This window comes from Paroedura picta, chromosome 3 (assembly GCF_049243985.1).
Source record: "Paroedura picta isolate Pp20150507F chromosome 3, Ppicta_v3.0, whole genome shotgun sequence".
In the NCBI taxonomy this organism is placed as follows: Eukaryota; Metazoa; Chordata; class Lepidosauria; order Squamata; family Gekkonidae; genus Paroedura; species Paroedura picta.
Genome location: NC_135371.1, coordinates 2,838,898 through 2,854,151, shown reverse-complemented (window position 1 = coordinate 2,854,151; position 15,254 = coordinate 2,838,898). Strand labels below are relative to the sequence as shown.

At 49.5% G+C, this 15,254-nt stretch overlaps 1 protein-coding gene across 1 annotated transcript; it reads left to right on the top strand.

Moving 5' to 3' along the window:
- Window positions 1–1,049: 1,049 nt before the first annotated feature.
- LOC143834148 (uncharacterized) lies at window positions 1,050–15,237 on the top strand. The gene is made up of 6 exons (XM_077330753.1): window positions 1,050–2,523; window positions 2,787–2,901; window positions 3,800–3,870; window positions 4,069–4,195; window positions 6,482–7,809; window positions 12,856–15,237. The coding sequence occupies exons 1-6, from the start codon at window positions 2,164–2,166 to the stop codon at window positions 13,534–13,536; spliced, it is 2,682 nt and encodes an 893-aa protein (XP_077186868.1). The 5' UTR covers window positions 1,050–2,163; the 3' UTR covers window positions 13,537–15,237.
- Window positions 15,238–15,254: the final 17 nt, after the last annotated feature.

The following is a 15,254-nucleotide window of genomic DNA, read 5'->3' as shown; positions in this document are numbered from 1 at the left end:
GCTCCCCAGCAAAAGGGAGCTTCCCCACCAGGTATTCGCTTGGGGCCAACCTACCCAATTTCTGCTGATACCCCCCCCCATGCCCCCTTCCATGGCTGGAGCTGACCTGCCGAAGGCTTCTGTTAAAGTTACTGTTTGCAGGGCTAGTCAACCTGTGGTCCTCCAGATGTCCATGGACTACAATTCCCATGAGCCCCTGCCAGCGACGCTGGCAGGGGCTCATGGGAATTGTAGTCCATGGACATCTGGAGGACCACAGGTTGACTACCCCTGAATGATTGGGGAGCTCCTCCACCAGGCATTTGGCTGAGGCCAGGGACACTTAGATGTTTTCAGTTCTATGTAAACCGCCCTGAGCCTTTGGGGAGGGCGGTATATAAATATGCATGAATGAATTTACTCATTCCTCTCTGCCTTCCCAACGGCCCTGCGGGAAGCCTCCAGCAGCCCGGCTTTGCTGGAAGACCCCCTAAACTAGCTGTGCGGTCCTTGTGGGCGGAGGATGCGCCGGGAACTGGGAGCCAGCGAAGCACGGCGGGGGTGCCGGGCAGAGTCGCTCCCGAGAAGCCCCACGGAGCTGCATCAGAGGGCGGGATAGAGCACGGAAAACGTCGTTGGTCTGCAGCACGGAAAGGGTTAAGCCCGCGGAGTTGCTTGCTAGAGAGGCCGGGCAAGGATGGGAGGACTAAGGGCGGGGCGGGGGTTGGCTCCGGAGGTGGAGGAGGCGGGAAAAGCTTCAGGTTTGCAGCAGCAGGAGGGCGGGAAGCCTCGCGGGCGGATCCCGGGGGGGGGGGGAGGATAAGAGGTCCCGGGGGGGGGGGGCTGGGGGTCATTGTCAGCCACGGGGTTACCAACTCTGGGAAAGACCTGATTTGGGGAGGTGGGGATGAGAGTGGCATCAGATGGGAGCCCGGCCAGAGAGCCCTCCCTCCCTCCCGGGCATCCATTTTCCCCAAAAAAGCTAGTTCTGTCTGCTGGGGGCCAGTTGCAATTCTGGGGAGACTCCAGGCCCCACCTGGAGGTTGGCAACTCTGCTGGGCACCAGTTTGGCCCCACTATGCGTGTTGTTGTTTTGTTTTTTTAAGGAGGTGACAATCATGTCTTTCAGCCCAAGAAAAGTTGAACATGTGCAGCTGAAATTCTGCTGCTGGTCACTTCAGACTGCCCCAAACTCAAAAAGCTGGCCGTCTGTTGAGTTGGATGAGCGGGGGGGGGGGTCCTGCCTGCACAGGAATCAGCCCCAGCCCCATCCTGAGACCCAGAGGCCTGCCCTGTGGGGGGACTGGGCTGCCAGCTGGTGTCCAAGGCCCGTTCAGCAGGGGAGAGGGAAATACAGAAAAACTCGCTTGCCAAGGTGGCGAAAACCGAGGAAGGGCACCCATGAACGTAGAAGCAGCACTACTGGCTGCCAATCACAGCGCAGGATGGCTCCCCTCAGATGGGCAGAGAGGGGCGGAGCATGCTGATGTAGCCACACCCCCTGGCATTGCCCCTTTGTCTTCCAGATGCACAAGGCCAGCAGGGAAAAATGACACATGGGCACACATCACTTGTGAGGCTTGTAGTGTGAGCAACAGTACCCCTAGAGTCATCACACCAGGGAGCACCACGGATGCGGTTCAAGAACCCACCCACAGCAGGGGCTTGCAAAGTGGAAGCAAAGGGGGAGAAAACGGCTGCTTCAACTGCACCTCCCCTGCCCCCTCCCTCCTCAGCTCCCTCGACAGGGGCAGCTGTAACAATATGCCAAATTCTCAATTCTGCTCTGAGGTTTGGATGGGAAGACCGACATTCTCTTTCCAGGCAAGAGAGGGACAGGCCCCCGGGCAACACCAGGGCCTCACAGGAGATGTGGGTTCAGATCCAGCTAAGGGGGGTCGCCAGCAGGAATGCAAAGTTTGCCTTTTGGTAGTTATAAGGCCCAGAAAGGAGGCCCAAAAGGGATCAAATGGGACGAAAGCCAAGCAGAGACACAACTTTTCCAAAGAGACATACCTAAAATCACCTGGTCTGGAATATGGCAAAAGGATATTAAACTTGGTTGACTGGCCACAAGAAGCACTTGGGTTCTGATCCAACAGGGCAATTCTCGTTTGTTTTCCTTGTGACAAATTTCTGTCTCTCATTACCCACAGAAAGAAACTTCTCAAGAAGGGGAAGGAGATGGATGAAGAGGAACCAAGAGGACCTGGGACTGGCAAAACAGCAAGCAGAGGCTCTCATCCTATCCAAGCTGGGACTCAGCCAGAGATTCTGGTTAAGGACACCAAAACCTCCAATGTACAGTTTCGATATCACGAGGCTGATGGGCCCCGAGAGGTTTGCAGCCACTGGCTGAAGCCAGAGAGGTGCTCCAAGGAGGAGCTCCTAGACCTGGTGATCCTGGAGCAGTTCCTGGCCCTCCTGCCCCGGGAGATGCAGGGCTGGGTGAGAGGATGCAGGTCAGAGACCAATTCCCAGGCGGTGGCCCTGGCCGAAGGCTTCCTCCTGAGCCAGGCGGAGGAGAAGAGGCAGGCGGAGCAGGTGAGGGGGTTTCCTTCAGGGCTCTCCAGTTCCAACCACACATTATCTGATCTTACCCTAAAGTTTCTCTGAGGGATGTCCATCATCAAAAGGGATATTTGTCCATCATAGAACCTTCTTCAGCCCTCTCTTCTACTAGGGAATTTCTTATCTCTCCCCATGTCTGCTGATGGAGGAGTGCATAGTCTGGGAGCGGGGCAGGACCCATTCCTTGGTCTCTTTTCCGTTCCGTCTCTTACCCCTCTCCCTCACTGCTGTTCCAGATGTGGGCCCCATCCGTGAAGACAGAAGCCGCGTTCTCTGAGGCAGAAGGAGCCTCCTTGGAACAAGGGCAGAGGGCGCAGGCCCAGGAGGGTGCCCAAGATGGCCTCTCATGCGGTAAGGACTCATGGTGCCAGCATACAGCTGAGCTATCCAGTGAATCTGATGGGTAGAGTTCAGGTCAGGAAAAGAATTAAATCCTTCTTCACAGAATGCCCAGCCGTCAACGTGTACTAGCTGGTCCCACTTGAAGGGGGCTAGACAAATGCAAGGAGGGCAGTTCCTCTCAATACTTAAATAGTCATCTTTCACCTTCCTCATACGAGGAACTGAAGGCGGCTCAAAAAAAGAAGAGGTCGACCAACTTGGGCAGAGCTATTCTACCTGCTGAATCAAGGGAGCCTCCCCCTTCTGGGGGAGCAGAGCTGACACCCAGTTTCTTGAATAATGAGGAGAATTGTCTTCTGGGCCCCTGCTTATAGGGATCTGGGGGGATCAGGATACTGCAGTACGGGCGGCAGGCTGTGGCCTGGCTACCAGGAGGTTTTGGAAGGGCCCTGGGGTGTTGCTTGGCACACATTTCACCCTAGATTCCCCAGAAGTGCTCAAGTGACACCTGGGTTTTTGGCCAAATGTAGTGGTGATGTGTCACGTAGCGTCATTTCCACACACATCTACTTTTTCCATCGCCAGCCCTCACTCAAGGTGAAGGACAGGATTCTTGGGCATTTGGTCTTATCCAGCAAACGTGCCATAGCCTTTGGCACTGCAGAATTCTCAGGGCACATTTCAAGTGTTACAAAAGCCTGAAATATGTTGGCATCAGTGTTCACCTCTGAGGCTCATGGGAGCTTCTCTTCTGATGCCCCTGAATTCAGGAAACACTGTGAAATAATGTGCTGATGTGCAGAGGGCGAGGTCCCAACCCCTTCGAAGTGGGTTCATGAAGCAGGGAACAAACAAGCAAGTGGAATGTGGAGTCACGAAAAACACCCTTCCTTTCTCACACTTACAGGGAGTGCAGAGATGCTGCTGATCCATTGTCTTTTCGGGAATCTGAAAACGGCTGCTTTACCTCCAGTCCAGGTAGGAGAGAGAAGCAGGGGACAGCCTAGGTCTCCCCCTCTTTTCTCAAGGGAGCTTTTGCTCCTGCAGTTTTTGGCCAGGTCTCTGGTTGATATAGGGTATCAATGCCCCTCCCTTTATCCATCCGTATGGCTCGCACCCCCCCCCCCCCACCTTCCAATGTGCAATCTCTGATCAGGCAATTGGCTTTCCTTTCAGCGTCCCTTTTCCTTTGAGGAGGTGGCCGTGTCTTTCACTGAGGCCGAGTGGGCCCTGCTAGATCCGGGACAAAGAGCTCTCTACAAGGGAGTCATGCTGGAGAACTATGGGAATGTGGCCTCTCTGGGTAAGGATCTTTCTTAGGTGTCAAAGGTGTGGATTCCAGCCTTTGGGATAAACCGTGAATCAGTACACAGTTTTGACGCCTGTCCCACTACTTGCTCGGGGGCAACCAAGGCCAGTGTTGTGGCCGTCACCCCAGCCAGAGAAGGTGTCCTGGCTTGAGGCAAAGGGGAAGAGAGGTCCTCAGAAAGACTCTGGAAGGAGCCAGATCCTCATTTCTCTGTTGCCCACCTTTACCGCACACCCCCCTGGATGGGATTACAAACATCTGTTCTGTCTGTGATCTGGAAATGATCCTGTCAAGAACTCCAGTCTGGTTCTTCCTGGGTTACCAGTTCTTGTACTTGGGCAGTTCCCAGTTCAGTGGTGCTTGAAAGTGCACACAAGTAATTTAGCCCCTTTAAAAAAACACATAAATTTATGGATGTAAAAAGAAGACATCTCTGAACAATATAGTTTCTACAGGTCAGCAACAGAAGAACCAGAAAAGGAACTATAACTATTCTATCTAATACATGAGATACCTGCTATTACACAGTACCTCTTTTTGCAGTATAAATTGTTGTTGTTATGTGCGAAGTCGTGTCCGACCCATCGCGACCCCATGGACAATGATCCTCCAGGCCTTCCTGTCCTCTACCATTCCCCGGAGTCCATTTAGGTTTGCACCTACTGCTTCAGTGACTCCATCCAGCCACCTCATTCTCTGTCGTCCCCTTCTTCTTTTGCCCTCGATCGCTCCCAGCATTAGGCTCTTCTCCAGGGAGTCTTTCCTTCTCATGAGGTGGCCAAAGTATTTGAGTTTCATCTTCAGGATCTGGCCTTCTAAAGAGCAATCAGGGTTGATCTCCTCTAGGACTGACCGGTTTGTTCGCCTTGCAGTCCAAGAGACTCGCAAGAGTCTTCTCCAGCACCAGAGTTCAAAAGCCTCAATTCTTTGACGCTCGGCCTTCCTTATGGTCCAACTTTCGCAGCCATACATTGCAACTGGGAATACCATAGCCTTGACTAAACGCACTTTTGTTGGCAGGGTGATGTCTCTGCTTTTTAGGATGCTGTCTAGATTTGCCATAGCTTTCCTCCCCAGGAGCAAGCGTCTTTTAATTTCTTTGCTGCAGTCCCCATCTGCAGTGATCTTGGAGCCCAGGAAAATAAAATCTGTCACTATCTCCATTTCTTCCCCATCTATTTGCCAGGAATTGAGAGGGCCGGATGCCATGATCTTTGTTTTCTTGATGCTGAGTTTCAAGCCAACTTTTGCACTCTCTTCCTTCACCCGCATCAACAGGCTCTTTAGTTCCTCTTCACTTTCTGCCATTAGAGTGGTATCATCTGCATATCTGAGGTTGTTGATATTTCTCCCTGCAATCTTGATCCCAATTTGTGACTCCTCTAATCCCGCATTTCTCATGATGTGCTCTGCATACAAGTTAAATAGGCTAGGCGACAGTATACAGCCTTGCCGAACTCCTTTCTCAATTTTGAACCAGTCAGTGATTCCATGTATAGTATAAATATAGTATAAATATAGTATAAATTCCATGCAGTATAAATATTCTACATAATTACTCTACCTAAATGTATTCATTGTGATGATACAAGAAAGGGTTCTAGCATTGCATGAGCATGAAATCAGCATGACTCCCCTCTGGTCTATACCTGCTTTCTCTCCTGGGTGATGTGGTCCAAATGACCCAATCAAGCGTCCATGGAATTTTCCATCGGCTGTCCACACCATTTTCTGGTTCTATGCACACTCCTTACCATGCTTTGGGGGAGACTGCTTGTCACAATTAACCAATGACCATATTGTGGCCTTGAAAAAGAAGAAGAAGAACTGGTTCTTATATGCCGCTTTTCTCTACCTGAAGGAGTCTTAGTGGCTTCCAGTCGCCTTCCCTTTCCTCTCCCCACAACAGACACCCTGTGAGGTGGGTGAGGCTGAGAGAGCCCTGATATTACTGTTCCATCAGAACAACTTTATCAGTGCTGTGGGTCACCCAGTTGGCTGCATGTGGAAGAGCAGGGAATCAAACCTGGCTCGCCAGATTAGTAGTCCTCACTCCTAACCACTACACCAAGCTGCTGCAGGGAAATTCAAAGACCTGTAAGTTGGACTAGGCCTCTTAACAATCGCCTGGAGAGGAACCAGGGCACTTTGCCCCATTGATTTCCCCCTTGGGATTGAGGGCTTTGAATTTCCCCAAGTTTCCCTCCTTACAAAAGAACATTTACTCTCAAATTTCTTTCCCTCCCCGCATAAGAACGATCACTTTCTCTCTTTTCCTAGGAGCCAAAAGTACAAGAGAGACTTCAGTGGAGGCAGACAATGTTCTCGCGTCTGAAGAAAACCCAGAGAGGTTCTCAAGAGCATCCCAAGATCACATCTCCTTCCCAGATGGAAGACAATGTAACGTACGTTTTTCAAATAAGAGGATAATGGAAGCAAGGACATCCATTCAGCATGAAGATTGCTTCGGCTGCAGACCACAGCTCCTTACGTACCAAAGAACAGACAAAGGGGAGAAACGGTTTGAATGCTCAGAGTGTGGAAAGAAATTCAGTAGGAGTGATACTCTCCAAGGACATCAAAGAACCCACACAGGAGAGAGACCCTTTGAATGCTTAGTGTGTGGAAAGAGATTTGGTTACAGGTACACTCTTCACCAGCATCGAAAAACCCACACAGGGGAGAAACCTTTTGAATGCTTAGTATGTGGAAAGAGATTTGGTTACAGTCGCACTCTTCACCAGCATCAAACAACCCACACAGGGGAGAAACCTTTTGAATGTTCTGAGTGTGGAAAAAGATTCAGTCAGCGTGGCAATCTTCAGCAGCACCATAGAACACACACAGGGGAGAAACCTTTTGAATGCTCAGAGTGTGGAAAGAATTTCAGTCGGAGTGACACTCTTCAAGAGCATCAAAGAACCCACACAGGAGAGAACCTTTTTGAGTGCTCAGAGTGTGGAAAGAGATTCATTCGGAGTGGCAATCTTCATCAGCATCAAAGAATCCACACAGGGGAGAAAGCTTTTGAATGTTCTGAGTGTGGAAAAAGATTCAGTCAGCGTGGCAATCTTCAGCAGCACCATAGAACCCACACAGGGGAGAAACCTTTTGAATGCTCAGAGTGTGGAAAGAATTTCAGTCGGAGTGACACTCTTCAAGAGCATCAAAGAACCCACACAGGAGAGAACCTTTTTGAGTGCTCAGAGTGTGGAAAGAGATTCATTCGGAGTGGCAGTCTTCATCAGCATCAAAGAATCCACACAGGGGAGAAACCTTTTGAATGTTCTGAGTGTGGAAAAAGATTCAGTCAGCGTGGCAATCTTCAGCAGCACCATAGAACCCACACAGGGGAGAAACCTTTTGAATGCTCAGAGTGTGGAAAGAATTTCAGTCGGAGTGACACTCTTCAAGAGCATCAAAGAACCCACACAGGAGAGAACCTTTTTGAGTGCTCAGAGTGTGGAAAGAGATTCATTCGGAGTGGCAGTCTTCATCAGCATCAAAGAATCCACACAGGGGAGAAAGCTTTTGAATGCTTAGAGTGTGGAAAGGGATTCAGTCGGCGGAGCGCTTTTCAACAGCATCAGATAACCCATACAGGAAAAGCGTTTTGAATGTGAAGTGTGCAAAAAGGAAATTTACTAGGCATGCAGTCTTCAACTGCACCAAATAACTCACACAGGGGAGAAATGTTTTCAATAGTCAGCATGTGGGGAAAGTTTCCTTCCGAATGGAAATCTTTAAGATCAGCTCCTGTCTCCTTCAGCCTGGAGGAGTCCACGCAAGGGAGGAACCTCATAAATACACTCCGTGTGTTGATGGATCTTAATGCACAGATCCAGTTTAATAGTTCTTCAGAGAATCCATACAAGAGTGAGAGATTCCTATAGTTGGTTCTGATGAGGGTTGTCTTCAAATGCCCAGGTGTTTGCAGCTCTGAAAGGCTCAGCAATTCATTTCACAAAGCAGGGCCTTTTTAGTGGTTGCCGCCCTCTGAATCTCTGAAAGTCACAGTGGCCATCTTCAAGACCTCACAGGACCTCCACAAATCCTTGATGGACAGATCTGACCTTCATGTTCTTCAGAGAATCCATACAAAATTGAAACATTCCTATAGCTGGTTTTGATAAGAGTCTTCTTTGTATGTCCACAGGTTGGTGGTTCAAAAAGTTGTTACACTAAAAAGGAGGGCCTTTTTAGTGGTTTCCCTCCTCTGTGAAACTTGCTTCTTCTGGTTATGCCAGTCGAACTCTTTCTGACATCTACAAAATTGGCAAAAAGATTTCTTTTCCCAAATCCTGTTTGCAAAGGAATCCCCAGGACTCAACAGGAATATTGGTTTCTTATCTCACTATGCATGTTAACCTCATTCAGTTCTTATATCCACACTCCTTACTATGCTAGGGTGTGGTAAGATGGAGCAAGTAACTAGTCTCTTTTAATTATTTCCACAACTGGGAAAGTGTCTGCCATTAATTACTAACCTTGACGTTTTTATTCCCCCAATGTGCTTGTGAACTACAATTGAACCCAAAGGACCAATTAGCTTTTCTAGCAAAGAATTATCATACTGCATATTTAGGATGATGTGATGCAGTTTGCTAATTTGCTACTAATTTACTTTCTCCTTATAACTGTACTCTTATGATCCCTGTTCCATTGTCTGCGGAAGTGCGCATGCACATGAAAGCTCTCGCCATGAATAAATATTTGTTGGACTTAAAGGTGGACTCAAATTTTGTTGTGCTACTTCAGACCAACATGGCTACCCACTGGATTGTATCTGGTAAATCAGACTTACTGTTTTTAGTGTTTTGTGGAGCTCGGCTTCATTTGGTGTTTAAATGTTTAGTGGGGCATGTCTATCATTTGTGTATAAAGTTGTAAAAAAAGCCAAAATCTTTTCCAAGACACTTGAGACTTGGATCCTGAGGTCATGAGTGATCTTCATGAGTGAGCCTGACCCAGTTTACCCCATGTGGGCAAGTTCAGTCCAGGAGTCAGAGTTCTGAGGTACAACTTGGTGGATCTGGGTTCCCTTTTCTGGTTTCCCTCCCTTGTGAAGTGGGTGGGCTGGAGGCAGGCAGAGTAACACAAAGACCTTGGCTGACCTCTCTGGATCCCTATTTATAGTCTGTTTTATATTCTGTTTTACATCCTCCTACCTCTCTTTTGCAGGAGGCAGATTTACTGGGGAAAAAGAGAAGTCTTTGTCTACCCCATTTTTAGCCCCGGCACCTGGCCTGCCCCCATCACACCCCTTTACCATCTATTCCACCAGCCCCCACCATTTGCAACTCAAGGCAGAACGTTACCTTGTGGGGATGGGGGTAACACCTAAAGGGTGGCATCCCTGGAGACTGGGATCCCTGAACCTCAGTAGGCACCAAGGCCGCAAAGTCCCCCTCCCGAGCAGCCTTTTTTGCCTGGGGAACTGATCTGTATGGTCTGAAGATGAAGTTGAGTTCCAGGAGATCTCCAGGCCCCACCTGGAGGTTAGTGACATTTGCGGTGGGGAAGTTCCTGGAAAGTAGGAAGTGGGGCCTCCAGGCAGTGCAGTGCCTCACTCCCCCCCTCCACAGTAGCCCTTTTCCCCTGCAAAGCTGGTCTGCAGATGACCACTTTGAGATGACGTGCATGTTTCTGTGCACAAAGTTCCTCTGGCAAGACCTACACCAGGCTGCAGGTTAGCAACTGCTGGGGAACTGCTTTTCCCTGCCCTCCCTGGGTGGTGGTGGGGGGTTTACTGGGGCCTGCAGCTGCAGTGCTCCTCACCCAGCTGGGTGTCAGTGTTCCCTGCCCTCTCTGCCTCCATTCTGCAGGGGGAGGCCACACCCCCGGTCAGTCACTCGAAAGCTGAAGCCCTGAATAAATCTTTGTTGGACCCGGATTTTGTTGTGCTCCTTCAGACCAACATGGCTGCCCATTGGGATCTATCCAATGCAGCCGTTCTCTCCAGGGAAACTCACGCCTGAAGATCAGTTGCAATGCCTGGAGATCTCCAGGCCTCCCCTGGAGGCTCCAAAAAGGAACCCCCCCAAAAAAAAGAATCCTGTCGATCCCATGAAGTAGAAGTCTAGAAAAAAGAATCGATAATTGCCTGTGCAATAAATTATGTTTATTCCAAAAAGAGACGCACCCTGCAGGGTCCCGTCCCCCCCGGGCTTCTCTCTCCCGCGAGCAAAACTCGGAGTGGGCGGGAAGCGTTCTTTCCTTTGTCTGCAGCGCTGGAAGGGTTAAGACCAACGAGACGTTGGCGAGAGAGGCCGAGCGGGGCTGGGAGGGCGGAGAGGAAAGGGTCGTTTCCGGGGCGGGATTTGCCTCCGGAATGCGGAAAGAGGACCGGAAGGGCTTCAAGACTGGCAGTTCCCGCCGCCTCCCGGGAAGGTTCCCTCGCAGGTAACGGGGGTGGGTGGGGCGAGGGGGCTGATGGCCTTTGAGGCCCCGGGGGGGCGGGGGAGGCGTTCTCGTGGGGTTGCCAACTCCCGTGTGAGAAATTGCAGCGCATTTGGGGAGGGGGATTCCGGGAAACGCCCGGTTTTGGGGCGGGCGAGCTGGGAGGTGGGGCTGTGGGGTGCGTGTGGGGCAGTACAAGTATCCGAGGGGGACGTGGCCGGAGAGCCTATCCTGCCTGGCAGCCGTTTCCTCCCGGGGAGCTGATCTCAAGTCAGGCCGGCTGCTATTCCGGGAGAACTGCAGGCCCCGCCTGGAGATTGACATCCCCCCTGGGGGCCCGGCTTGTGCCTCTGTGCGGCTGCAGTGTGGCTTTGTGGGGTGGGGCGACAATTGGTGTCTGTGGAAGGGATATCGGGCAGCTGGTCATTTTAACCTGCCAACAACCAGGAAGCTGGTTTTTTTTCCCCTGTTGGAAGAGAAAGAAGGAATCAGCCTCAGCCCGCCATGAGACCCAGAGGCCTTCCCCCTGTGGAGGGCCAGGCCTGGCAGCTGAAGTCCAGTTCCACTTAGTAGAGGAGTGGAAAAATTGAAAGCCTCTGTTCTTAAGGTGCAGAAAGACTAGCAAAGGCTCCGGTGCACCTGGGAACACCCCCCTCAGGACCCTGAACTGTACCACCAGGCGACTCCCCTCTGAGGGGCAGGGCATGCTGATGTAGCCACACCCCCATCATGATACTTCTGTGGCCCACATACCCAAGGTCAGGAGACTTATTTCAACTAGTTTGGTACGTGATATAGCAAAGTGATATTAAGCCTGGTCTATGAGCCACATGAAGCACTTTTGTTCTGACCCACCAGGGTTTCCTGGTAACCTGATACTGTCTCTGTCTCTTCTTCCCACTGAAAAAAGCCTCTCTTCATAGCCAAGTGACTAAAGGGTTCTTTTCACAGTTGGAGGTGACCCAAGAGAAAAGGATGGAGATGGAAGAGCAGAAACCAGAAGTACTGGGGACTGGCAAGACAGCAAGCCAAGGCTTCCCTCCCACCCAAGCTGGGAGTAGCATCGAATTCTGGGGAGGTTCTGTGCCAAAGATCGGTTGTCAGGTCATTGCGATCTCAGATGTACATTGCCACCGTTTCCGGCAGTTCAGCTACCAGGAGGCTGATGGGCCCCGAGAGGTTTGCAACCAACTCCAGGGTCTTTGCAACCAGTGGCTGAAGCCAGAGAGGCAAACGAAGAAGCAGATTCTGGACCAGGTGATCCTGGAGCAGTTCCTGGCCATCCTACCCCAGGAGATGCAGGGATGGGTCAGAAGAAGTGTGCCAGAGAGCAGCTCCCAGGCGGTGGCCCTGGCCGAAAGTTTCCTCCTGAGCCGGGCAGAGGAGAAGAGGCTGGCAGAGCAGGTGAGGGGGGCCCCTCCAGGTATCTCCAATTCAAGTACATTATTTGGTATTATTGTAAAGTTTCCCTGCCAGACATTTGTCCAAGTATTAATCGTCCAAATGGTAGATTTAGCTGCCTCTTCTGTTGGAGAATTTCATATCCCTCCAGATAACTTCTCAGGTCTGTTGTCAGAAGGGTGCAGAGTCTGGGAATGGGGCAGGACCCATTCCTTGTTTTTTTTTTCTGTTCCATCTCTTACCCCTCTCCCTCTCTGCTGTTTCAGATGTGGGCACCCTCTGTGAAAACAGAACCCACATTCTCGGAGGCGGAAGGAGCTTCCTTGGAGCAAGGGCAGCAGGTACAGGATCATGCCCAAGATGCCCTTTCCTGTGGTAAGGACTAATTTTGCCTTCATCAAGTTGGGACATCCAGTGAACGTGATGGGCAGAGTGGTCAGGTCAGGAAAGGAATTAAAGAACAAGGAGGGGAGAAATGTTAAAGAATAAGGAAGGGATGAAGTATCCTGAAATAGACATTCTGGAGAAAGGTGAGGACAGGCCACCCGAAGTCCTTTCCTCTTGCATTCCCTTAGATGCCTTGGGAGATTACCTGGCCTCTCAGGTGTTAATGGAAACATTTCTGTATTGCAGCAGAGGATAATCAGAAGAATAAGGAGGGAGCGGAATTTATTCAACAGTTGCCAGATCAAATTAAGAAGGAGGACGTGGAAGAGAACACAAGGAATAAAAGCAGAGATGGAAAACAGAGTAATGTCCATTTTCCAAAGCAGAGGGTCATGAAGGCAAATCTATCTATTCATCATGGGAAGTACTTCATATACAGATCACCGCTCCTTGTGCACCAAGGGGAGAAGCGGTTTGAATGCTCAGTATGTGGGAAAAGATTCAGTAGGGGGAGGAATCTTCGACTGCACCAAAGAACTCACACAGGGGAGAAACCTTTTCTCTGCTTAGAATGTGGAAAGAGATTCCGTGTGAGGGAGGCTCTTCAGTACCATCAGAGAACCCACACAGGGGAGAGACCATATGAATGCTCGGTGTGCAAGAAGAAATTCACGAGGAGTGAACATCTTCTGCGGCATCAAAGAAACCACACCGGGGAGAAGTCTTTTGAATGCTCACAGTGTGGAAAGAGATTCAGTGTGCGGAGCAGTCTTCAACAGCATGAAAGAACCCACACAGAGGAGAAGCCTTTTGAATGCTCAGAGTGTGGAAAGGGATTCAGTCAGCGTAGCTATCTTTTACTGCATCAGAAAACCCACACAGGGGAGAGGCCCTTTCAATGCTCAGAGTGTGGAAAGAGGTTCATTCGGAGTGGCTATCTCCTACAGCACCAAAGAATTCACACAGGGGAGAAACCTTTTGAATGCTCAGAGTGTGGAAAGAGATTCAATCGGAGTGGCCATCTTAAGCTGCACCAACGAACCCACACAGGGGAGAAGCCTTTTGAATGCTCAGAGTGCGGCAAGAAATTCAGTGTTAAGAGCAATCTTCGAAAGCATGAAAGAACCCATGAAGGTGGAAAACCTTGAGTGTAGAAAGAGATTCAGTTCCTATCTTCAACTGCATCTGAGAAACCACGCAGAGGAGAAAGCGTAACAAAGCTTTTGAGTCCAGTGCCACCTTTAGACCCACAAAGTTTCATTCAAGATGTGTCTGAGGAAGTGTGGTTGCACACAAAGGCTTATATCTTGAATGAAACTTTTAAAGGTTCCACTGGTCTCATATTATGTTCTTCTGCTTCAGACCAACATGGCTACCCACCTGAATTGGTCTTCACAGAGAGCCCATGTATCTGGGTAGCCCGTTAGAAGAGGTTTTGACGGATTTCACATCTAAAAGATAACCTTAGACCACAAAAAGCATTGGCATCATAGAAACTTTTATAGAAAGCTTGAACTGATTCCAGAATATTAGGCTAAGAGAAAAATGTTCAAAATGTTCAGACTCTGGAAGGCACTTTAGCCATGTTTGAAGCCCTCAAATATATACTGCGTGGTGTGAAAAAAACACCACACTTTTCTCCTCCAGGCAGTTGGCAACCCTAGATTTAAGTATTTTTGTTATGAATCCTAGAAAAGAAAACTCGGTGAAAGGAGGGTCAGAACTCATTAAAGAAGGCAGGGAGGGGTTTAAATGACATAGAATCATAGGAGCAGGAAGGGACCTCCAGGGGCATGTAGTCCAACCCCTTGCACAATGCAGGAACGGTAGAACAGTAACAGCTAGATAGAGTGGGAAGAATTTCACACTCAGAGCTGTTCAACAGTAGAATAGGCTGCCTAAGGTGGTGGTGAAATCCCCTGCTCTTTATTACCTGAAGGCGTTCTAAACAAAATCTTCCAGATGTTTAAGACTTGTTCCTGGGGCCATGTCTGATCTTCATGAATGAACCTGACTCCATTTCCCCCATGTGGGTCAGTTCAGTTCAGGAGCCAGCATGTTGGGTTACAACTTGGTGGATCTGGGTTCAAATCCGAAGTAGGCTTGGAAGCTCTTTTTGATGCCCTGGAGCCCGTCACCTTTCCCTGTTCTATCTTTACATTTACTGAGGCTTTGGAGGTTTTATCTGCATCTTTTTAGCAGATAAGCTCAAAAGCTGGCGGGGGGGGGGGGAAGTTCCCTTTTCTGTTTTCCCTCCTGTTTAAATGTGTGGGGGGGAGGCAGAGTAACACAATGACTCTTGATCCCTTTTTATAGTCTATTTTTGTTCTGATTTGCATCATCCTACCTCTCAAAAGCATAAGGTTTTGTTTACCCTGTTTTGTTTCTGGCTTGGTTTGTTTTGGGTTTGTTCCCTCTATCCCTGTTCTACTGTCCGGTAGCTTAAGCTTCTACCCAGAATAGAAAGTTCTTTGTTTTCAAGGTGCCTCTGGACTCAAACATTGTCACGCTACACATTGGTCTTCCCTCATAATCATGTTATAGGTAATCTTTGTATCCTTTAATGTGCCATGTTAAGACTTATGCTTGTGTTTGGCCGTGTTGTGAGGTTTGTGATCGGTTCTACAGCACAAAGTCTTTTGTGTTTATTGAATTTTGTTGTTTCTTAGCAGCCAGCTATCCAATTCTCTGCATATGTGTTGTGATGTCTTAGCACGTTTTTCTGAAAACTTAGTTTTACTTATAAGATTGTGCTATTTTGTCGTTCAGAGAGACCTTCCTTTACGCTCTCTGTAGTTGGAGGTTCTCCTTTTGAGATTTCAAATAAAGTGTGGGGGGGTTCTTTTGCAGACTGCCTCTGTGTAAG